Below are 25,680 nucleotides of genomic sequence, written 5' to 3'. Positions count from 1 at the left end.
GCGATGATTAGGTAAGACTTTGGGTATTAGGTAGTTAGGTTGACTAAAATAGAAAACAAAAACTTTTCACGTACCTTATACTTACCTGTTTTATAATAGGCACAAGGCACCAAATTGGTCAGTATCAGACATAAGACATAAGTATAAGCATTCAGTCTATATATTAACCATGTTTGTTTACATATTCCATTTCACAGCGGGTCTCGTGGACCGTGCTGATGATCGCATGGCGCGCAACTAGTGTCACACTAAATGCGCCGACGACTGACGTCACGGCGCATGATGACGACTGAATAATAATAAGCGGTGCTAGTGTGCTACTGATTTGCCAATTGGCACGGCCATGATCCGTATGTTGTTGGTAATAATTATAGAGTTTAATTTGAATAATATTTTGTTTTCGAAATCCGGAGCTGAGTAAATAATTTGTGTAGGTTAATACATAATAGTTCAAAATGTTCAAATATTTTAATTCACAGAAGTATATCTATAATATGATTCATCAACATACCCACCTACAATTATTGATTTTATAATATTTACGAGGGTAGAAACAATGTGCATCTGCAGTATATTATTAATAAATAATAGGCGTTAACTATAATAGTAGGTGTATATATGGTTATGGATAATCATTTTGTCATTTTGATATGGACTATCGCCAAGGATGATCCAGGTACTAGTAACTAGTGTACGCTGTACAACCTACTATAAATAAATTAACATACCCACATATGTTAATAAAAATTATTATATAATATTTGATGGTACAAAAACATTATGTTCGTTATTTACAATATTAAAAAATACTAAATCAATATACCTACCTTACACCAGCGTTTCCCAAACTTTTTCTCTACCGGACCCCTAAATAAAAATTAAAATTAAAAATAATAATAAATAATATATAATACCTACTATAAATTGATTGCTTTATTTTCTGAACTAAATTTAATTTACATTCGTGAACTCACTCTGGTATATGTGCGGACTCCTAGGTAAAAATTTTTATTTTTATTTTAACAAAAGAAATAGATAAATTTAAATTTTACGATGAGATTTTTAGACATTAAAATCTTCAATTATCTCACTATAACTTTAATTGATTTGGCCAAGTTGTTAAAGCCGTTGTCGTTTATTGAAAAATTTAATTAGAATTCACCCTTTCAGAACACTAAATGATTCTCTGGATTTTCCATTTTATAATTTCTTATTAGTATAATACAAATAAAGTCGTCACTATTACACCGTTACTGTATTTTATATACATAACCAAAAATTAATAATCCACGTATTTAGTTGAGTATTTTATATAATTGAAGCCGGAAGGCAAGACAGTATAAACCATATAGCCATATAGGCACAAATAACGTGATTATAATTTATAACACTTTTTCAATCACTATTTTTAAAATAAATATATGATGATGCTTTTTGAAATTTTTTATCTGGGGAAATTACCCTCTCTCGCCCGCCTAAATATACACCACTGCCTACTACGACCGTGTCGTGATTGTTCTACTACTTCTGAATTAACCTGGACTGCAGTATAGTCGTCACTGACTGGCTTAAACACATCATCATCACTTCCGGTTACCGTATCCGGAACTATTATGTCATCCCTTTACCTCGAATCACGGACAAGCATACGCACACTGCAGCTAATCCTGTGCGTTTTCTAAACGATTCTGCAAAAAATGTGGCTAAAACTCCTTGATATCTACCGTTCTCATTTGCAGAGGACTTACATTCTTCGCGATTACTGCAGTGTGGGTCAAACGTTCGGGACAGACTACCGTTATTTGTGTGGTACCATCACCGCCAAAAACAAGTTACATAATTATTGATCTTGTAGAAACCATTTTCCCTTAATTTATTGTTTGTTTTTCCCAAATATTAAAAAAAAATACATTTGATCTCTCAGAAGTACAAACTAGTGATGTGTACCAATTTATCGTTATCCTTTGGTTGAGACAGTTAGAACATATTTTGAAGAATTAAACGCAAAGTAACTTTAAAAAAATATATATTGGTTTATTTATTACGCCTATAAGCTATAATAATTACTGTATTATATTTAATACTGCTCTAAACTAATTAATTAGATTTTTTTTGTATACAAAAGCAGATCTGCCTAAAACTGTCTACTTACTCGACTGCTGTATACACCGTGTAAGCGGTGTAACCTCTATGTCCCACAGTATAGGGTGGAAATCGCTAGATCAGCAAATTTCAGCCAAATGCTCGAACGTCTTGTCCTATAGTTACGTGCGCCAGAGACCAGAGTATAAACTAAATTAATTTAAATTATAAACTTAGTTTACAACTATATTACTAAATATTAATATTATCAAATCACAACATAGGGAATCAGCATGACACTTATAAGTATTTTAATATATTAAAATTAATTCCAATCCTCCCACCCAAAAAACTGAAAGGGTCTAACCCTATAATATGTATAGATAAGTTGGTATAATAATTAATAATAAGCACTTAGGTGTGTATCATTTCTATATTGTATGTATTTAGTAATATTATTATTGTTGTATAAATTTTGATTAGCTTAAATATTGATTATAACTTATGTCTTATAAATGTAATTTTTATTACTATTGAATTTAAAATGTATTTGTTTACATACATTAATTAATACTTATTTATACATTATATTAAATGTTAATATTATAATGAATCTGTATTTGATGTTTAATAAATATAAATATTTATATAACTTATTTATTTATTTAATAATGACACCATTAAGCATATTGACGTATATGTAGAATAATAAATATAAAAATAATATTTATACAAAAGTTTCATACAATAAATTATTTTTCTAAAACATTTTACATATTAAAATCAAAACGCAAACAAGTAGTTATTGAGTTATTTAACTTTATGTACTACGAATAACACTATATAATTAATAGGCCCTTAATAATGGGTTTAGAAAATATAAGAGCTACGACAATTGGCGATTTAAAAATTTTAATAATTTATATAAATTGTCAATAATTATAATTTATAAATATGGTACTTACAACTTACAAGTATAATAAAATAAATACTAGATCCATACCTACACTTTATAGTCTGAAAATCTATTTTCAGAACTTTTATTGTTAATAAAAACATTTTTATATCATATACAAATAATACTTGTTCGAATTTTGAATTATATTACAATTTTAAATATCTACTAAATAATTCCAGTTATCATTTGAAAAACAGGAGTTTGTATCATCTTAGTACATACATTCCTTAAGTAATACAAAAAAATCTTAAAAATTTTAAAATATAGTATATTAGTATATATTTATAAATTCTAAAAATTAGATTTTGAGTAACTGTGTTATTGGAAAAGAAATAAGGTCTTATACATGCTTGATGAATCATTTTATTTATCATGCCTATATAGTATATAATATTATAATATGACCCCACTAGAATTTATATAGAACATGTAAACTTTTTAAGAACCTGTATAGCTTAAGATTTATTTAAATTCACAATAAAAAGTTATTTTAATTTCAATAATATTTAATATAAAGTGAATACAACTTAAAATAAACATAATATATTTGAGAACGCATTCCTACTTACAAAATTACAACTTAAAAATATTATTTATGATAGGTACAATATAAATAATTTATTCAATTTAGGTTCATTTATGTAAATAATAATATACAATTTTATTGTTAAAATTGAACTTATGTTATGATAATATGAATAATGTATGAGTTCAAGGCTTTTTAAAACCTTCACCTTATCAAAAATTGCAATGATCTATGTCTTAAATGACTTAGTGTAAGCCATAAATATTGAAATTTTTAATCTATTATATAAACATTTTTCTAGCTGTGATGTCCAATATATATCACCTTTTTGTAGCTTTGTGTAGGTACTTGATATTTGTTATTCACTCATCATAATTTCCTATTTTAAAATTATATTTTTGAAACTTGATTCGTAGAGTTAAATTTACGTATTACATGTGTTAAATAATATGTTCAAATAGTTAAATCAAAACAAATTCATAAATTTCAACATAAAATTATTAAATATTTTTTTAATGTAAATTAGATCCTGAACAGAGCGAGGAATGAATTTGTTTCAATATGGTTAATGATATGTGTTTTCTTTTTTGTGTATGTTTACAGTCTAAGTATATTATCATGTTTTAAAGTAAATTGTTTGTTTCAATCTAAAACATTGAGGGTGGTTCAAGGCAGAAAATTGGATCAAATTGGTACTTTAGGAAATTAGGATATAAAAAGTAGTACTTTACAATTTTCACAGTTAGTAATTGAAAAAAAAAAGGATAATAATTATCTCAATTTATTTTTTTTTATATTAATAAGATTTTAACATTAAATTATAATATTTCGACAATTATGTACATGAATCTGTAATAAATATAAGTTTGTAAAGCTCACACTCTTAAATTCGGAGGCCTGATATCTTAATTTATATTACTGAATATTTATGGAACGTCTGCAGTTTTTAATGTTTTTATATTGCATTATTACTTATATGAATCTTGAAATTTAGAAATTTTTTATTATCTGTAACCTATTGTTTTGTTATACAGTCAAGCCGTGAGTATACCATGAGTATATATATTAGTATACGTATTATTAGTATATTCATAGAATAAAAATTAAATTAGTCATATTTATTTTTAGGTTTTTTTTAAAAATATTTTTTTATTGTATTATGTATGTTTTTCGTGTATTAAATTGTTTTATTTTCGAAGCTTATAGAGCTACAAAATTCAAACTATAGTTTGTTAGTTTGTACACATATAATTTATTTATATAGTAACTTTAACTAAATATTTAAATAAATAATATATACTTCGATATCTTCAACATCGTCAAAAGGGGTGAAAATATGGGAGACATCATAGACAAATTACGGTTTATGGACGAATTGATTATTGGAACAGTATCCAGTAATAAATAATAATACCTACATATAGCCAATAAAGGTATTATAATATGTACCTATAAGCTATATGGGTATATTATTATAGTTCTGTTGTCTATTATAGTAGGAAAATTAATTTAGCGCTACAGTATTAGCATATTTTTGATATTTCCCGGTGTGAATTCAACAGATTCTTGATGTCATATTAAAGGCAGACGAACACTCGTGGTCGATAATAACTATAGCATGTCGTATTGTCATGTAAGTTTGTAAGTATGTTGTTTGTATAATATTGTAATTAACTCGAGATTCGAGGTATGTGTATTTTTTATACGGGACTATGCAACCGATGCAAGCGACGCAGCGGCGTCGACGTCGGTCCAGCGCAGACAAGGATGACCACGTGTCGGTCCCGCGGCGTGTCTGAGCCGCCACGCGTTATTAATGGCTGCTGTTCGTATCTGCGTTTGACGCGCCTGCGCGCGGCAAACGCGCGTGTGTGAGGCGTGTGTGTACGTTCTTGTTCGGCGTAATAGCGTACGATAAAGTGTTGTTGAGTTTGCAAAGCGGAATATATCGTCTGGAATTTATTTTTTGTATTTATTTTTTTTCGGTTAATACCGGTTCTTAAAGGCCGTTCATTGTCCTTGGGTGACTCTCGGGTCTGTTGACGCGCGCGAACGATCCCGTCTTCGAGTCGTCGTCGTCGTCGTCGTGGTATTATTACGCAGCATGTTTGCGCTCGTCGTTCTATCCTTTTCTTCTTTCGCTCAAACATATTATATACATATATTACATACATGATATACATACATTTTTCACACCACGTACCTACGTGTTTGCGATGCACACTCACACACACATACGACACACATGTATTATAATATATTCACACACACGAATACACGATAATATAGATATGTATATATATATTAATATATATTATTTATTGTATTTACACGAATTACACGGATCTGGCAAAAAACATACTCGATTTAGGTAGGTGGTGCACTCGCGTCATTTACGCAACACACACGCATTCACCACCAAAACTTACATAATTATATATAATATTGTATTGCTGTCTGGGTATATAGTCATACATGATCATTATTTTAACAGAAAAAGTTCATCTGGAAAATTAATTTTCTTAAAATACATAATTTACTCAATTTCAAGTCATTACAAAATAAAAATTTTGGAAAACAATTCTGTTGTTTTTTTGTATTTATTGTTATCTTTTTATTTTTTTTATTTTATTTTATTTTTTTTGATAACATATATTTTTAATTTATTGTTCCAAAGTTTATTTATTACTCGTTCGAAATTTGATTTTTATATGTTACCTAAACTACTTAAAAATTAAATTGCTCTTCAGATTATGATGAAACTAAAAAATATGTCATCGTTCAATATTGTAAAAATTTAAAAAAGAACTAAATAAAATTGTTTTAAAAAATATAATTATTGTTATAAATGTACCTTATAAGGAGATTTTCCTATAGCATACTCCCTCCCCATTCTTTCCAATTATATTAGATAGGTTAAAATAAATACTGGGTACCTAAATACTGCAGGGGGTATGATATGATTTGAAAATTATTATAGTACCTAATAATTAATATTGACAATTGCAATAAGTTGATTTTATCTTTGTGAATCTTTAACTTGACGAAGGGGAACTGATTTAACACTATTTCCTTAAAAAAGTATAATAATTACCTTATTCTTATTATTAGACTTTACTACCTTAGTAGTTAGTACATAAAGTTGAACAAATTAGAAGCTAATCACAAATCACATTCAAATTGCGATTTAAACGCGACATATTTTTCAAAAAAATCATGTACCTGATATACTTGTTTATCTAAAACTAATTATAGTAAAAAAGGGAAGTTTTAATATTAAAAAAAAATTTGTTCTTTTACATAAACGTCTAGAATTATGATTTATAATTACACATTTACATCACGAAGTTCTCCCAATATTGAATATAGTAATATAATAATATAAACAAATAACACATAATATATAAATGTATATTGTATACAGTATACTATATACTATTATAATTTATTTTATAGTATAAATAAGTTCAATGTTCAATGGTATTATATACAATATATACATTAACAAATATAACTGCGCAAATCATACAGGTTATTATGGCTGACTGAGACGTATAAATCGGAGACTATATTTTAGGTATACCTATATATACGACCTACCTTATATTTGGTAAACATGTAGGACTCTGACTGCTATATATATTATATTCTTCAATGTATTCTTTTGGTAATTATTAAATAAATTATCAATATATATAATATCTGTAGATGCAATTGTCTAAAAAACGGCTTTCTCCCAGAAAAATGAAAGTTGAAGTATTTGTATACACATCACGAAAATCCAACATTACATTATGATTTCTCTACGAACACGAATCTGCATACACGTACCGTACCGTTGATATTTATATATAAAGGGGGTTTTTGAAAATGATAATGATAGTCGAGATAACTGATAAGTATTAGTATTAGTTGGGTACTTATGAACTTTTTATTTGGAGGTGTGAAATTGTGCGGAATAATACTTTAAGTTCTTTTAAACAATTATAAAAATAAATCAATGATAACGATTATACGTAGGACTGGATATAAAATTATAAAATCATTCGTTTTTACCAAACAAGATTTTAAAAATAATTACAAGTTCTGAAACTATTTGATGAACATCATAATTTTTATTTATTTTTAACATAAGTGTATAAATTAACCTACTTATTATTATAATTGATAATATGTTGTTACGTACATCTTTAGGCTCCATCAAAAAGTTTGAAAAAATAACACAAGATCACACATAAATAATTCTTATAGCATTCTTATATATTCTATATTTAAAAAATTTTTTATCGGTGTTTGAACTTCAAGTGTTGATAAAATTTCAAAATGTATAGGTAAACAAAAATAAGGATGTTGTTATTTTAGTATAATTCAAAAATATTATTCGTTGGAATTTTACAATACCTACGTATTTTTTATTTAGAATTAGTATTTACACAATTAAATTTTCTAAATATATTTGATTAATTGTAATTTATTCATACTACGTAGCTACTTAATCTCATACGTTAGTTATTGGTTCATAAAAAAATGTATAATAATATTATAATACCTAATTGTTTTATAATATAATATGTGATTTGTTTTAGGCAAAAATTAGTTCAATTTATCGTATTATCTGTTGTTATATATAATATATAAAATATACATTTATATTGTGTTAATGTATTACTAATAGAAATAGAAATATTTAAATATATAATGAAATATCCTTATAGAAATATAGGCTGAAGAACGTTTTCGATCAAAACCCATTTTTTCGAAACAATTCCAAATTTAACATATCCATTATAATATAGGTTGGGGTCACCTATATTATATATATTATTTATAATCAATGACAAGAGGTACACTTGACATCTAATCGGTTATCTATTTTCCAACTTTTTTTAATTAATTAAAAATAGTTTCATTAATTGGTACTTTACGTATAAAATCTATAGGCTGAGTATATTTTTTATAATAATATTTGAGAAACATAATAATAAAATAATAAATCATAAACTTTAAAATCATGATAATTTGAAAAATATAAATGATGCACCTATAGAATACAAATCGTAATAATAACAAATATACTTCTCATTAAATATCCAAAGTATTCATACAACGGTTATAAAATACGTAGCATAAAATTCAATAAAACAACACATTATTCAGTGGCGCCAAGTTCAAGTTTCAAGACCGGTTTCAGGCGCCATATAGCTGGTCAATAGCAATAAAACAAAAATGAGAAATAGTGATAAAATACTAGATGTAGGATACATAATATTAAATTATTATCGTTTAGTATATATAAATAATAAAAAAATACATATGTACTTATACGAAATAGGTATTGCATACAGATTATATCATGTTATGTATATTATTGGGTAGAGTATATAGATTATAGGTACATCACTAGGAGGTACTATTTATACAGTCTATGCCGTAATTCATAAAAAAAAGTTTTTATTTTTGTAAAATAAATAATATTATATGCCATATAATTATTAGATTCTTTTAGATTCTGCATGAGTGAAGTGTTGAATTTATTGGTTTTACGTATGATGATATTATGTATTTTTGTAGGTGTATATAATGTAGTCACTCTATATGGACGGTGAAAATACTTTAACTTTGAGGGTTAAATGATTTAATCATCATGAAAAATTAATACTTAGATTACTTCAAAATTATACTTTTTATTAAACATACAATATTTAATATTACTCAAGCATTGTTTTTTGAATATTCAATTAATTTTCCATAAAATTTCCATTCTTAAATTCCAATTAATTATATACAATCAAAATCAATGCCCGTACCAACCATACATTTCAGGGGTTGAACCCCTACCCCTCCACTATATACGCCACTGAGTAGATGTAATATATATAGGTATTTATATAAGTTAATGTTTCTAATATATATAAGAGAGGTTGGTAATTAACTCATTAAAATTAAAATATAGTATATTATATAGGATTATACATGGCTTAAATATACTGTTTATTTAAGCAATGATTTTATTCAACATCTAATTTTGATATTTTAGGTGCATTTAAACCCGCTCCCCAATGTGGACGTATTAACCGACGGCGACGGTGGTAGAACCGATGAAGACGATGAAGACAACGGCGGCGGTGAAACAAGTGCGGACGACGGCGAGGGTGGTTTCTTCCAGTTTACTGCGAATGACAAGGCAAAACGCAGCGTGGACATGACGTACGATAAAAAGTAAGATCTGTATCGGTCGGCAGCGCACGCGTTCTACGCGCGCGACGTGGCGTCGGAAACGGCCTGCCCCACGACGTTGCTCCGCGGCGAGACAATCAAACGTTATAAGTCATAACACTTATAACTAATGACACTTTTAAAATTAAATCAAAATAATGAACATTTTTCGTTTAAATATCCAATTATATCAAAATTTAAAATTGAAATGTGTATAAAATAAATTGGGAATTTTTTTGAAATTCATTACTCATGAGAAACTTTGTATTATATATTTATATTATTAATTTAAACGTTTGAATATCTAATGTCTACAAAATTTTAATTTTAATTGTTCAGTTAATCAGTAAATGTATATGTTTTTACGCTACACTATTTTTAGTATAGGTTGGGTTCTATGAAGAATATCATATTACATTTACAAACCTGAGTTTTTAAAATTAAAATTTTTATGAATTCTTAATTTTAAAATATTTTTTTCCAAAAACAAATTGATAAAAATTGAATAAAAGTCAAAAATATTAAATGTCTTTAGATAGTACAAAAATAATTAAAATATTTTAAAAATTATATCATGTTCTGAGAATACTAATATAAATATTTATCAACAATACTTCAGTTATACTACTTACGATTTTTTATTTTTAAATTTGATACAACAAAATAATGAAATAAATATTTTTTCGAATGTCAAGTTGATAAATGTTTTCGTTTTTTCCGATTATTTATTAATCCTCGAAAATACCAGAAACGGTAGAAACCACTTTGAAAGTTGGTTATTGAGATCTACTGCGAGTCTCAAAGTAATAAAAGAAAAAATAACACTTTATTGTTTAAAACTAATACATTTTACACTCCTCCGACCAGAATTTAAAAAAAATTAAAATGAAACGCAATTTTTTAAACAATACTACGTATAAACAATTCAATATCTCAATATTTTACGAAAGAATAACAAGAAATTTGTATAAATGACTTGAATTATTCAAATATATATTCACATAGAAAGAAAGATTTTTTTAATATATATATTTATATGTTGATGTTATAAAATAGTAGGTTTTTTTTTAATTTTCTAGCATTGATTCTTTTAAAATTATAACAATAAAACTAAAATTGTTGTTTCATGAAATACAAACGTGTCGTAAATTAGAATACGTGTATTATTACAAAAAAATGACGTTTTTAGAAATAATTTACTTCCATTATCATTGTGAAATCACGATTTATCCGCTGATAATCAGCTCTTATACTAACTCGAGTATTATTTCTAAAACACATTATTGTAATTTGTATGTTATGAACGCCTGGAAAATGCATACATGAGCAATACAACGATGTTCTATGATTGTGTATTTCAGCATTTGTGTATAATTATTAGTTATTAATTTATTATAATATAATAATATTATGTAACATAATACATATAGGTAATTACTAAGGTTCGGATTCAAAAGCAATATAATTAATAAAAAAAAAGTATTTAATTTATATAAAAGCAATTAAAAAATTTAATAAAAAAGTTTAATAATTTAATAATACAAAAAATAATTATTTGTACAATGTAGTGATTACTGATGGTTTAACTATTTTATAAGTGATAGTTATTAGTTTTAAATTATAATAGTATAATTGTGTAATTGTGGTAATTATATGGGTAGATGCCTTTTTAGATACCTAAAACGTCCTACACCGGCTACACCAAATTAATTATAAACAGTTATTTATAAGTTATAACTAATAAATTTATAAATTTATTTATTAACTGATGTTAGTTTTGTGATCTCTATACAGCTATGATTTTTTTTAAACGATTTCTTCAGCGTAAATAAGGCTAATGCAAAATACGAGTAGCTCCTCATAAACTTGACGTCAATAAGAAAAGACTATTACAACCGTTCACACCAACTGTTTGGTACATGGATGTATAGACCAGTGTATAGTGATTAATGGAATGTTCAAAGGAAGTATATTTGAATCGTGTAATTAACAACAAAATGGTATGGGTGCATTTCGTTTGTCTGGATAGGTGATATACTTAATAAATTTTTAGAATATGTTAAAATTATTCAATTATAATTTATAACATAATAAAATAGCTATGTAATTTGATTAAATTGAGTATATATAAACAATAAACAGCACAATTGTAGATAACTGTATACGCGGAGCATATGTTGGGGTTACACTATAATATAATAATATTACGAGAAATCAATAGATTTATGTATTAATTAATTTAAGTAATATTTAGACTAAGAAAATAAATGAAAACACATAAAAATAATAACTGTAAGTGTATAACCACCAGTCCCTATTTTTGTGTACAGTAGTAAATTATATTAAATAGACAAAAAAAGCTTATGTTTGCTAGTTAAAACCCTTAAAAGATGTTTGTCAAAATATGCTTAAAAAAAAAAAAGTGAAGTGTGTAGTAGCAAAATTTACAAAAAATAGGGATTGATAACCACTACACATATATAAAACAGGTAAATAAAATACTCAATTAGTATAAACTATGGATTATAGTTATAGACAGTTATAGTGTTACACATTTACAAATAATTAAGCAAACTAGAACAATTATTAATCATAATTATTTTTCTAAGGCAAAAAAGTTCGATCCATCACTAATTTTTGTTCGTTTTGAATCACTATCGTGAGGAGGAACTGCGTTAACATTTGATTCTTCAAACATTAGTATTCCTATTCTTCCTCATAAGTCATAACTGACGGATACGTATACTTTTGGTATCGGTTAATGGTGGTCAGTGTCGTATATAGGTGGGTTTAGGGGTTCAAACCCCCCTTGAAATGTTTAGTTAGTACGGGCATTGGTTTTAATTGTATAATTAATTGGAATTTAAGAATAGACATTTTTTTTTAATCCCTCCTGAAATTAATTTCTATATACGCTACTGATGGTGGTATAACTTATAGAAAATTGTTTTTCAGATTTATAATTAGGTATATTTATTATAAAGTCTCTGACCTATGCAGAGATTGCAAAATTTATGTCAAATGCATCAAAATGAGCGTATCTTTTTTGCCAATCGTTGAAACGGCATTTATATATATTAAGGCGGCCCTCAAAGCCTTTTTTTTTTGGCCTAAAAATTCTCAAAATTACGGCATTTTTATCTTGAATTTTTTTCATAATTTTTAAGTGTGAATATTTTGTAAATCGGCATTTTCTACTGTGAGTATGAATTTAATTAAGTCTAAATCAAGAAACCATATTATCAATTCGTCTTTAGAATCAACAGAATCGTGCATCAGATTAACCACCAAAGGGTGTTCAATTGATATTCTAAAAAACAACGACAATCATCAAATAATAATTATCTAAATTTTAAATTCTATAAATTCTAAATATAAGTAACCTAATTAGTAATCATCATAATTATATATATTAATATTAATTTTTAATGAAGTTATTTGTGCATTATATAATATGTTTGTAATAAAATAAAATATAAATAATAATACCTACCATTAGTACCATTTTTTTTTTTTTTTTTTTTTTATTAGCCCCCTAGGTGTTTTATATGAAACTGTTAATTGGCCTGCCATTTGCCAATTACAAAAGGTTAGACCACCCTGATATATAAGTATTATATTATATATCTATTTTTTATTTATTAAATTAATTGTTTCGACAAATTTTTATTTTTAAAATGTTCATAATACAGTGAAAACTCATCTTTATAACGAAACTCTTTAAAACGAAAAACTTTATATAATAAACATTACATAATAATGGTTGGTTTGCTTTATAACCCATTAGTCAATTCATTTTCTATAACGTATAGTCACTCTCAATAACGAAACAATATTTTATGTTTCATAACACAATTTACCTGTTAAAGTATAATAAATAATAAAAATAATCGGCAAAAATGCCGAAATTTCCAAGAACGATTACATTTTTTCATTATCTACTTTTAATATCGTAATAATACCATTATTATCGACGTAATTTCTAACAAAAATTTTATTTTTTTTAAACCCTCTCTATTACGAAAACTCTCTTTAACGAAAGAAATCTCTTGGTCCCTTCAGAGTTCAAATTTGTTATAAAGAGTTTTCACTGTATATTATATTATAAATTATCGTTAATATTTAATCTATTATATTTATATAATATATTTTACTTTACTAAAAATCACTGATTTATAACCATGATCATATATACTATATACTATATAGTATATAGTCATGCCGATAAAACCTTTGTCATATAGTTATACAACATTTTATTTTTGTGTTGCATAATATTTTAAAATTATTGATCATTTTGATATTTTATTTATAGATAACATTCAATTTTAAAAAATGGAGGCATTATTGTTGATAAATTTTATTAGGGAACCAATAGGAACTGTTTATGATAGTAGTTTTGTTTATTCATTTTGATTGGTTAACATACAGGGCGATAACAATACAATTTGTAAAACTTATTGTAATTTATGATTTTGGATTTGTTAAATTTGTTAAGAATATGGAACATGGGTTGAAAGTTAAGATTTTCACTTTTTAGATTCTTTGTTAATGGTTAAATTTATACATTTGTTAATAGTTCCATTTCTAATGTTTTACGTAGTATTTAAGTAACATTTCTTTAAATTTACTTATAAATAACATAATATCAAGTGATTTAATTATTTTGTTATAAGTTATAACTTATTTTTATATTATTTTTTTATTGACAAATGAATTGTAGTTTATAATTGTTCTACATAAAGGTAAGAAAACAGTAAATACATTGCATAAACAATTTGATTCCTTCAAAATATTGTGATTATTATGATTAACATTTAATATACATATCTTTAATTGTTTTTTAGATACAATATGTCAGACCGCAAAGCAGAATTAGAGAAAAAGAAAGCTAAACTACAAGCCATCAGAGAACAAAAAGAAAGACTTCGTAAAGAAAAAGAAAAAAAAGATGTATGTAAAATTTTAACAACACATAATATATACCTTATACATCGCCTTATACATTGTCTTGTACTGTTAAAACTTAAGTTGTACACAAATTTAAAAAAAAAATATTACAAGTTTTATTTTATCTTTAAATTATTAATTTTTAATTTCACTAATACATTGTAATTTTATGTGGTTAATTCGATACTACCTTTTTTATAAACTCAATAATAATAATAATAAGTAAAAGTGTATTGCAATTTTATGTTTTTAAATTTTTGATGGTAGCTTTAATATTTCAAATGGGTAAAATTTTTATTCTTGTTAATCATTATATTAAATAGGGAGATGAAGCAGTTTCACGTGGTATTAGTGTTGAGAAAGATCAAGGTAAAGAAATTGATGAAATGTTATCATCCCTTGGAGTTGCACCAGTTTCAGGTATATGTTGCTTAAAATATATAATTTGTTATCAAAAAATTATTTATTTCTTCATTGATTTAGATGTATTGTCAAGTTTGACCACTTCACCTAATAAAAGTGAATTATTGTATAATTCAATGTCAACTCCTGATTCTAGTGCAAAAGGATCACTACCTCAAACTCCTGCAACTGGGTAAATTGATTAAAACAAAATATTTAGTTAATAATATTTAAACACATAAGTTTTTGATCGAAATATTGTCCCATGATAAAGTTAATTGCTGCTGCAACAAAAGCAAACATTTTGCCTTTTAATTTTTTTATATCGATAAGTTAATATTGAAAAGAAAAATGTTTACTAGTACTGTTCTAATGCAAGTGTGGTGTCCTATTAAATTTAAATTGAAAAGAATAAAAAAACTTACTATCTGAAATAATTATTCAGTTATTTATATACATTAAACATATAATATGAAACTATTTTAATTAATAATTATTGTTGAGTAGTATTTGATAAATGACAAACAGTAGTGCATAGAGGAAATTTTTAGATCACATGCAGTTAATAAAAGTATATCCACCCACCCAACCTTTTTTTTTTAAATTGTTTTACTTTTCTCGGCCATTATAGGCAAAACATGTATTTAAATTAATTTTAATAATATCTTAAAATAGCTTGGTAATCTACTAAATTAAATATTCAAATAAATTAGTAAATCATTTTAGTCTACAAAAATTAATTATTACTATTTATATACAGGGTGGAGGAGTGAACTGGATGATTTTAAAATAATTATAAAAAATAAAAAGTATTTTTTTAACAAATTTATTTATACAACCTGAAAATATATAAAATAGCAGCACCTAAAAAGTTTTTTATTTAATTTTTATAAATTATTTCCACAAGATGGCGTCCATTTCTAAGTAAGCATATTTTAAAATTGACTGTATTGTTGCCCCATTTTATATATGTTTCTACGTGACACCAGTAACTTACAATCCCCCCCATGTCAACGTCATATGCAATTGCAGTACTTGTTAATTTTTCTAGGCTGTAACTACTTAAAATAAAATAATTTTTTTTCACTAGTTATATTTTTATAAATTGTTACTAATTCATATAATACTTTTTTCTATATACTTTTTGCACAAATAAAAATGTAACAAATTGAATAAAATGAACAGGATCAATGAATAATATTGTTTTCTAAAAGTATTTATCTAATATGGATTAATACTATTAATTGTTTCTAATTAATCTAAAAATATACTTTTGTCGTCAGTACCACCAATCCTTTGATTGAGAATTTATTTTTCTCAATCAGTGCATAATAATGTTGCATGTTTGAGGTAAAAGGTCAAAAATATGCAATCATGTAGCACCAGCAATTTATAATTTAGTGAAAACTATATCTTCATTTATATTTTATGGGTTTATAATTTTATTTCACTATTATTAACTCATCTTGATGATATTTTAATTTTTAGTCCAAAGCCTACAAAGAAAGTTCGCGAGTTATCAATTGTTTCTCTTTCTTCTACAAATATACCACCTAAAGAGATAGAATGCTATACTAAAGCTGTTCAGACTACACATTCATCAAACGAAAGAGACGGTATGCTTTATATATATTTGATATTTAAATACTAAATTAAGTATAAACGTGGAACTAAATAAGAAATGTATGCATGATGATTTAGATTTAATTTTCTTTAAGTAATGTTACTTAACGATTTATACTTTGTATACAAAAATAGTCACTTGTTGTATTTATTATTGTTATGCTGCACTGGTTTCTGGTAAAATAAATTAAAGGATCCTGCACTTCTTCCCCTCTTAAAGGTTATTTTGAAGATTGGTGGAGGCCTAGAAAAGGTTAGATTCACAAATTCCAGTAATAGCCTAGTCTTATAATTGACATTTTAAAACCACTTTTATGTTTAATCCAGGTGGTATACCTGGATAAAAATATTATTAATATGTTTAATAACCTTATATTTAATTTTATTGTTTAACTTGAATATAATAATCAAATTAAAAGTATCTATTTATCATGCATATTTAAATGGTAATATTATCCATTAAAGTGTACTGATAGTTTTTGTGTATATCACTTGGATGTATTTATTTAATTGTATACTTATATTTATGTATTATATATTTTTTTCCATTTGATGGGGACAATATTGCAAATCATGGATCATTCTCATCAACAGCTCAAGCATTTGGATATTACGGTAAGCTATTATTTAATATGAATATAGGAATAATGTTAACAATTAGACCCTATAGAAATATAAATTTCAAAAATAGATATTATGCATGGTATATGTTTTAAAATGTTGTAGTTAAATTTCTGTAGTTCATTGATGTAATAAAATTGACTACATTAATAATTTTGTCGGCAAAATATATTAAATTTCAAAATAATTATAATAATAACAATTCAATTGGATAAAATTATATATTTGTTATACAAAGTAATATTAGTTTATGGAAGTATACTTTTAATAATATTAAATTACATCTAACAATAATTATAATAATAATAGCGGGACAATATAACTTTCTTCGTATATTAATAATTAATTAACGCAACCATCCAATATAGGTGGACCATATAATTTGATAATATTTTCATTTGATCTATTTGGTTATTCATGGATTTTAATTTGATGTTAAATTTAAAACTATTATTAATATTAAAATAACTATCTACTAACAATGATCAATTTATTACTTCATTTTTATTACTATTGCACTAATGCACTAGTTTCTATTATTTTTATTACTTTTACTTGCACTGATCTATTTTTTTTTTTTGCTTCTTAGACACTTAAAATATAATACTCTGCAATTAAAATATATGTTTTAGTGAGTTTCATTGTTTATACATTTTTTTTTTTTGCAATAGACTAACAGAGTATACAATTTGATATTAGAATTAATTTTTTTATCTATTAAAAACTGCTTGGTATGTGGTATAAGCTGTATATTTTGTAGTACAACTACTGAACAGTAAATTTAATTATTGGTCTATTACTATGTAAAAAGACGCTATATCCGTCTCTGTTTTACAAAAGCAAATTGCAATTTCTAAATAATTTATTTAACTTTGTTGTGTTCAATATTTGAGTGAATTTATCCATTTTCAAATTTAAAAGTAAGAATACTATCTACTGAAATTATGTGATTTTACAGATTTTTCTTATGCTTTTATTTTAAAGTGAGTTATGAGTATTTCAAAATGTTAAATTGTTGATATATTTTAAAATACTTATAGCTCGCCTTAAAATTAAAATATTAAAAAAAATTTACAAGATTCACCATATAATGTTTTTACTTTAAATTTAATAATAAGTCAATTCACTTTAATATTAAAAATAATAAAGTTGAATGGATTAATCAGAAAGTACAATTGTCTATGTTATGCATTTGTAAGACAAAAACAATACTTGTAGTTATAACGTCCTCTTAATTATAATATGTTGAAAATAATTTTTCACAACAAAGTATTATTATATTACTACAGTAGTACAGTAGATACATTTCTTCTTTATTTATACATAAATTAGACATATTTCAAAAATAAAATTTAATTTAATTACAATTAAAAAACCTTACTTTTGTTGTTAGCTTATTGCAGTTCTTTATTTAAATATTTAGTTGAAAAAGTTTTTTTGGTTTTGAATCTGAAAACATTTTTTTTTTTAAATATTTGATGCAAATCAGTTTTAATTGTATACTAAAATATTAATAGTAAACCAATACATTAAGTATTTTCTCAAAATATAAAATTATTAAGTATTACAAGTTTATGTACATTTTAATATTAACTACTGAATAATAATTAAATTTAAATATTTTTTGAAATTTAAAAACTAAAACTTTTTGAAAAACAATTGATGTAATAATCTATTAAATCGGTACTTTGCAATTATTGTGACTATCTACGATTTTACGGTAAAAACAATTAGGTTATTGCAACTATCCAAAAATGTTTTATCAAAATCTTACCTAATAGTTATTTAATTTTTCAAATTCTTAATAATCCAATTAATGGAATTAAAGCATATATTGCAAAGCATTTTCAATCTTGCGTTAGTTTTAAGTTTCTATACTTCTATAATACATTTAAATATTAAATGTTTTGTTTTTGTGTTGAATATACCATATTATATTTTATGATAAATAAATTAGTCAAATTATTTTTTATTAAATATAGTGTTCACTTGTTGTAGTCATGATAATCAAATTGTGGTAGCTATTGATAGTCTACTGTATATTCAAGTAGTCATATTAACCAAAATGTAACATTAAAACCTTAACTTCTTACCTTCTTATTATTTTACTGAAAGGTAGTACTTGGTAGTACTTATTTTTTATAATTTATTTTTCTTTATTATAATGAGATATCACTTATTCGTAAAGAACAGCACTTTTATTGTTTTAATTTTTAAATGTTTATTTTTATGTATTTTACATTTCACTGCACTTGATTGTAATTTATAAGTATTTGTAAATAGTATGTAGATGCTTTTGGTTTTCTAAAATAGTAATTATTTATTAATTTATACTAGTTTAAATTAAATTCCTGAATTTTCTAAAACTTTGGTTTATTATTTTGTTTTCTTAGTATTGTATTAGTTATATTAATACAACTGATAGAAGATAATTTGAATAATGCATTATTTATATTATGTATAAACATTTTAAATATATTCATTATTTTGTTTAAATATACTGATATACATAATATATTATTATTAATTATATACAATAGTATTAGTATACAGGGTTATTATAAAAGGTTAAGCAGGGAAACATTTTACTGGGATTAATATATTTTTTGTATAGTATTATAATTAAAAATATTTATTAATATTTTATTTCCCATGATATATGTATTTCCCTGCTTTTATCTTTTATTGAAATACATTTATTTTAAGTTATATTTATATAAAAAAAATGCAAAATTGATGCCTCTTGCAATTAACTACTTCACGGTGGTGTTTATGTCGTTTTGCTTGTTTTTGTTCTTTTTTCAAGACGAATACAACTTAAATCCTGGCTTGGAATGGGAAGACGAATTTACAGGTAGGTACATCAGCAAATGCTTTAAAGCATTTTTTGAATTTGTAATTTAATTAGGTACATAAAAAATGTAATTTTTTAGTTTATAAATTGTACTTTATTCTATATGATTTAAATTTGGAAATTAATTTATTTTGTTGATGGAGGTTGCGTTAATTTTAATGTTATGTATTATAATATATTCGATAGACAAATGCACATGATGTTTGTGTATTACCTGATATGATTCAGAAAACATAAATTTTTTTTAAACTCTATTCCAAAATTAAACTGGGTTTTGAATTATTTATTATCATTATTATCAAAAGTTTTTATTTTATTTACTTTTATGTCGTACATTTTAAATATTTATTTGAATTTAAAAACTTAATTTCAATTTTTGGGTACCTAATCTGTTAATTTAATTTAAATGTCTGAATCTTATTAAATATACATTACCAAAATGCTTATTCAAAGCCTCCTTTCATAGTATAAAAGTTAACCCAACATTTTTAATATTTGCTTAGTTTTTTTTTTGTTTTTTTTTTTAACAAATATTATTTTACTTAATTTTAAACATTGGCGGAAATACATTTTTAACACAATTTAACCAAATATAAATTATTGGATGCATATTAAATATGTGTACTGTAAGCATCTATTGCTAGCTATTCCTAAGTAATTAACAGACAGTTCTTACGTATGATGATGGCTCTGGTCAAGCGGAAGATGAAGATATCAGTCTTACAAATTTGTCCACTTTCCAAAGTAAGCTGCCACCAGGTATTCTGTCTCAAGGTCTTCCTCAGGTGAAGGAAGTTGCACCAGCTGTCACTTCACTGGAAAGAGAATTAATTGTTAAAGAAGAACCTAAAAAAGGTAAAATAACTAATAATTTGTTAGATTATACTTTGTATGCTTATATGAATTAAATTGTTTTGATTATTATTTAGTTAGAGAATTAAGTGATGCAGAGAAAATGATGATTGTTCATTCTGAAGATTTTCAACAATTTATGGATCGTGCAGGACGTGTGATGGAACGAGCTTTATCTGAAAATGTAGATATTTATACAGATTATACTGGTGCTTTAGATGACAATGATATAAAGTTAGTACAAACTAATAAAAAAATTATAAAACTTTATAAATAAATTGTTTATATTTTATATTTTAGTGAAGACAAAAGTAGTACTCGATTATCATTGACACGTGTGTTTTACGATGAACATTGGTCTAAAAATCGTTTAGTTACATCTTTAGATTGGTCTCAACAATTCCCTGAACTTACAGTAGCATCATATAATATTTCTGATGCACCGCATGAACCTGATGGAGTAGTTCTTGTATGGAATACTAAATTTAAAAAGAATTCTCCTGAATATGTATTTCATTGCCAATCAAGAGTACTTTCAGCTACATTTGCTCGGTAAAATATTGTTTTATTGAAACATTTATGTTTTTACTAATGATAAAATTTTTTTTCATTTAGGTTTCATCCAAATTTAATTCTAGGAAGCACTTATTCTGGACAAATAGTTTTGTGGGATAATCGAGCACAGAAGAAAACTCCTATTCAGAGGACACCATTATCAAATACTGCTCATACCGTATGTTTAAATTTATTTTAAATAAATCTATACTATTTAAAAATATTTATTTAGATAATGTCAGCACCATATTTGTTTTCTCTTTCTGACCCATGCACAAATTTACTAATCCAATCTTATATTGTGAACTTTAATTTATTTATTCTTAAAAAGTTGAGAACATTATCAGTCTTTGTTCGTTGGTCTTTTTTTAAAAATATTATTTCAACTATGCAAATTATGAGTATGTAAAATATCATAATTTATAATTCTAACATATTACAGAAATATTGAAATATTGTAAAAAGTCAACATATAATACTGATAATTTTAAATTTCACAATAGATCAAATTACTCTAATATAAAATTGAACTTTAGAAGATTGGTTCTGATTACTGCCAAATTACTATGTTGTGCATGGGTAGAGATAGAGAACAAATAGTGCGCTGATATACTCTTACATTATTTTTGTTATAATTTTTATTTTAGCATCCTGTGTACTGCATTCAAGTTGTGGGTACACAAAATGCACATAATCTCATCAGTATTTCAACTGATGGGCGATTGTGCTGCTGGAGTTTAGACATGTTAACTCAACCAGTTGAACGCCTTGATTTAACTGCCAAGCAATCTAAATCTGTGTCTGTGTCTGCTTTCGCCTTTTTGCACGATGATGTTAACAAATTTGTGTTTGGTAGCCAAGAAGGAGCAGCATATTCTGGTTGGTTCCATTAACCATTTATTTTTTATAAAACCTTATCTTGGAATTTTATGTTTGTTTTAGCTTGTAGACATACAAAAAAAGCCGGTGTAGTAGAGAGTTATGAGAGTCATATTGCACCAATAACAGCTATTGATACTCACTGTGCTGTTGGAAACACTGATTTTAGTCACTTATTCTTAACGAGTTCAATAGATTGGACAATTAAACTATGGAATATTAAGGTTCAGTATTATTTTGTTTGAATTTTTATATTTTTATGTTTAAATAATTATTAAAATATTAATAAAGGAATCCAAACCAATTCACTCATTTGAAAACAACAATGATTATGTAAGCAGTGTTGCTTGGTCTCCTGTACACCCAGCTGTATTTGCTGCAATTGATGTTACTGGTCGCTTAGATTTATGGAACCTTAACAATAATACAGAATCACCAACAGCTAGTACAGTTCTTGATAACTCACCATTATTAAAGAGTCTTATGTGGTCACAGAATGGAACTCATTTAAGTGTTGGAGATGAGTATGGCAAAATTTCTGTATTTCAAGTTGGAGAGGTTTGTATTAAAATTATTTATTAAATATGTATGAAATATTATAGTGGGGTTTCAATTTAAATATGTATTTATGGTTTAGGTTTTTAATATGAGAATAGAGCAAAATAAGAGGTTTTAGAAATTACAATTTTAAATTATATTATAATAATGTGTAATGCGATTAAATAGTGAAAAAAAAATAAACTTGAAGTTGAATGATGTATACAGGATTTAAATAAAGAAAAGACTAGCCATTTAATAATTCAAACATGTATTATACGAAACAAATATATTATGCTAAAAATAATATAAGAAAGCATTATGATTTATGATTATTAAATTATTGTCCTAGTGGTGGGTTAACTTCATATACATGAAAAATAAGAAAATTTACCTTTGTTTAGTTAATTTTGGAAACTTTTTTAATGAATATTTGTTCATTAATAGAATGATTGTAATAATTTGTTTTTTAAATGTAGCAAATGACTCAACCAAGACATGATGATTGGTCCAAGCTTTCTAACACACTTCAAGAGTTAAAGAGTAACCAGACAGATGAAATGGACAAATCTATTAACTACAGTTCAGGCTCAGTTTCTTCGGTTTTTTCTAGGTCTTCTAGTATTTTGATGAAGTAATTACCTTATTAAATAATAAGTAATATTATATTTAAGATATGTCATGTTAGTCTTACAGACATGTATCAATTTATGATCTATTTATATATATATAAAAAAAAACAGATACTTATTTTATTTTATTGCATTATTTAAAAATAAATTTACCTGTTAAAAATTGCTTACTAATTTATTTATATTTTTAAATTTAACTTAATTTGAACATAATTAATTTGTATGATGATGTACTGAAATAAAATATTATCATTGATGCTATAAAACATTTTTGGAAGTAATTGTGTACTCAAATTATTTTCTAAATATAAATATTTAGAATAAAAGTTGTGTTTTAAAATCTATTAAACATTCACTGTGAAAATGCTGTTTATTTTAAAATGTAGTGCTTTACATTTACTTATTGTGCCCAGTATAAAGATGAATATTTAAACATTTTTAAATGTGCACCTCTAAGATCTGTCAAAAAATCAAAAAAGTTAAAAAAGTAAGAGAACTCCAATTGAAGATTTCTGATATGAAACAATACTTCTTTTTAAAATTACACTTCAGCTAAGTTGAAATATTAACAAATAATATTCCATAATTAAGAGGATGAATTTAGACAGTAATTTGGATCTAATTTGTACTTTAAAGAGGTAAAAATTAAAAATTCCCAGTGTTTTTTTTTTTAATTGGAATAAAAATTTACTATGAAAAATCAGAATTTTCATGCCAATTCAATATTATTACTAAAATAATTATTTTTCAACCATGATTACCTTAAAATTTATCAAATTCAATCTTTGCTTAATTTTATGTGGTTAATAATAGTCAAATTTGTGAAAGAAGAAAAATAAAAACAACTAAATCAATAACTTGTTTTTCATATCAGTAATCTATATTTATACATTTTATTTTTATTCATTTTCTTTATTTTATTATTTTTTTTTTTTTTGAAATTTAAATTTATTATACCTATATGTATACCGTATATACAGTACATATATTGAATGATTTGAATGATTCTTTTATTGAACACTCATTATTTAAAAATCTATTAATATATTTTTTATTTTTTTAAATGTTGTTTATTTTGACTGGAAATTATGTAAGAAAAATATTTTCAAAAACGTTAATAGATTTTGAAATAATTAGTTTTTTTTGGTAAAAGATTCCCCTGTATAAATTAACACCTATACCTTTTAAAATTACAATTTATAGAGCTGCCAAGAAAAAAAATAAATGGATAAAACAAATGTAACTGTTAATTGCGTTCAAAGTTAATTTAAAAGAGCCATTTTCATTCCTTAATTTGATTCATTAGTGAATTAGTGATAGTATCAATTGTATCATCGCAGTATTTTTCGGAGGAAAATAAAGTATCGTACCTATTTTAAATTCTGAACGGAATGATGTATGTTTTTATTTTTATTTTTGTGTCTGACATCACATTTTGGAGTGGAAATAGTGCTTTGGTTTTTGTCTTTAGCTCCTCTTTGAAAAGGAAAATGAATATAGTTGGTACTTTGGGCAAAAATATTTCAGTAGCGTCAGGAAAAACCCAAAAAAAGTAACGAAAAAACGGGAATTTTTACGCATTATCAGTTTTTGACAAAATCGATTTTTTTATTTTGCTGTAACTCAAAAATGAATCATTGTAAATCCTTTAAATTTTCACAAAATGTTTATATTAGGGATATCTATTTACGATTAAATTTTTAAAATATTTTGACTTTTTTAAGCTATTTATAGACAATTGAAATTTTCGATTTTTCTGTTGTTTTTTTCGAAATGCTGATAAAAATAATTTGGCATTTCAAAAAATCTTTAAAATTTAATTGAAGGTTTATTATAAATTGTTATTATCATAGTAAAAAAAAAAAAATCAAAAATCGTTCATCATAATTTTTGTTTATAAGCATTTAAAGTTCAAAATGTTCAAATGTTTACGACATATGTCAAAATCGCGAAAATTTGCAAGGCGTTTTGAAGTTAAAAATTCATAAAATTT

General features: G+C 25.0%; 1 protein-coding gene across 12 annotated transcripts; it reads left to right on the top strand.

Moving 5' to 3' along the window:
* Positions 1-14,265: 14,265 nt before the first annotated feature.
* On the top strand, positions 14,266-23,955 carry LOC132920644 (cytoplasmic dynein 1 intermediate chain). Of its 12 annotated transcripts, none has more exons than XM_060983188.1 (16): positions 14,266-14,527; positions 14,630-14,735; positions 15,056-15,152; positions 15,216-15,327; positions 16,623-16,750; positions 16,978-17,010; positions 17,352-17,372; positions 20,185-20,232; positions 20,932-21,087; positions 21,162-21,318; positions 21,385-21,636; positions 21,700-21,817; positions 22,287-22,518; positions 22,582-22,742; positions 22,810-23,076; positions 23,535-23,955. In XM_060983188.1, exons 2-16 carry the CDS (start codon positions 14,637-14,639, stop codon positions 23,691-23,693), a joined length of 2,040 nt encoding a protein of 679 aa, XP_060839171.1. In that variant the 5' UTR covers positions 14,266-14,527; positions 14,630-14,636; the 3' UTR covers positions 23,694-23,955. The 12 variants fall into 12 exon arrangements, with proteins under 12 accessions (XP_060839171.1, XP_060839168.1, XP_060839163.1 ...); XM_060983185.1 differs by having other exon boundaries at positions 20,902-21,087; XM_060983180.1 differs by having other exon boundaries at positions 17,310-17,372; positions 20,902-21,087.
* Positions 23,956-25,680: the final 1,725 nt, after the last annotated feature.

The sequence above is a fragment of the Rhopalosiphum padi genome, chromosome 2, assembly GCF_020882245.1.
Source record: "Rhopalosiphum padi isolate XX-2018 chromosome 2, ASM2088224v1, whole genome shotgun sequence".
Lineage (NCBI taxonomy): Eukaryota > Metazoa > Arthropoda > Insecta > Hemiptera > Aphididae > Rhopalosiphum > Rhopalosiphum padi.
Note: the sequence above shows the minus strand (reverse complement) of the source record. Positions and strands in the feature narration are given on the sequence as shown.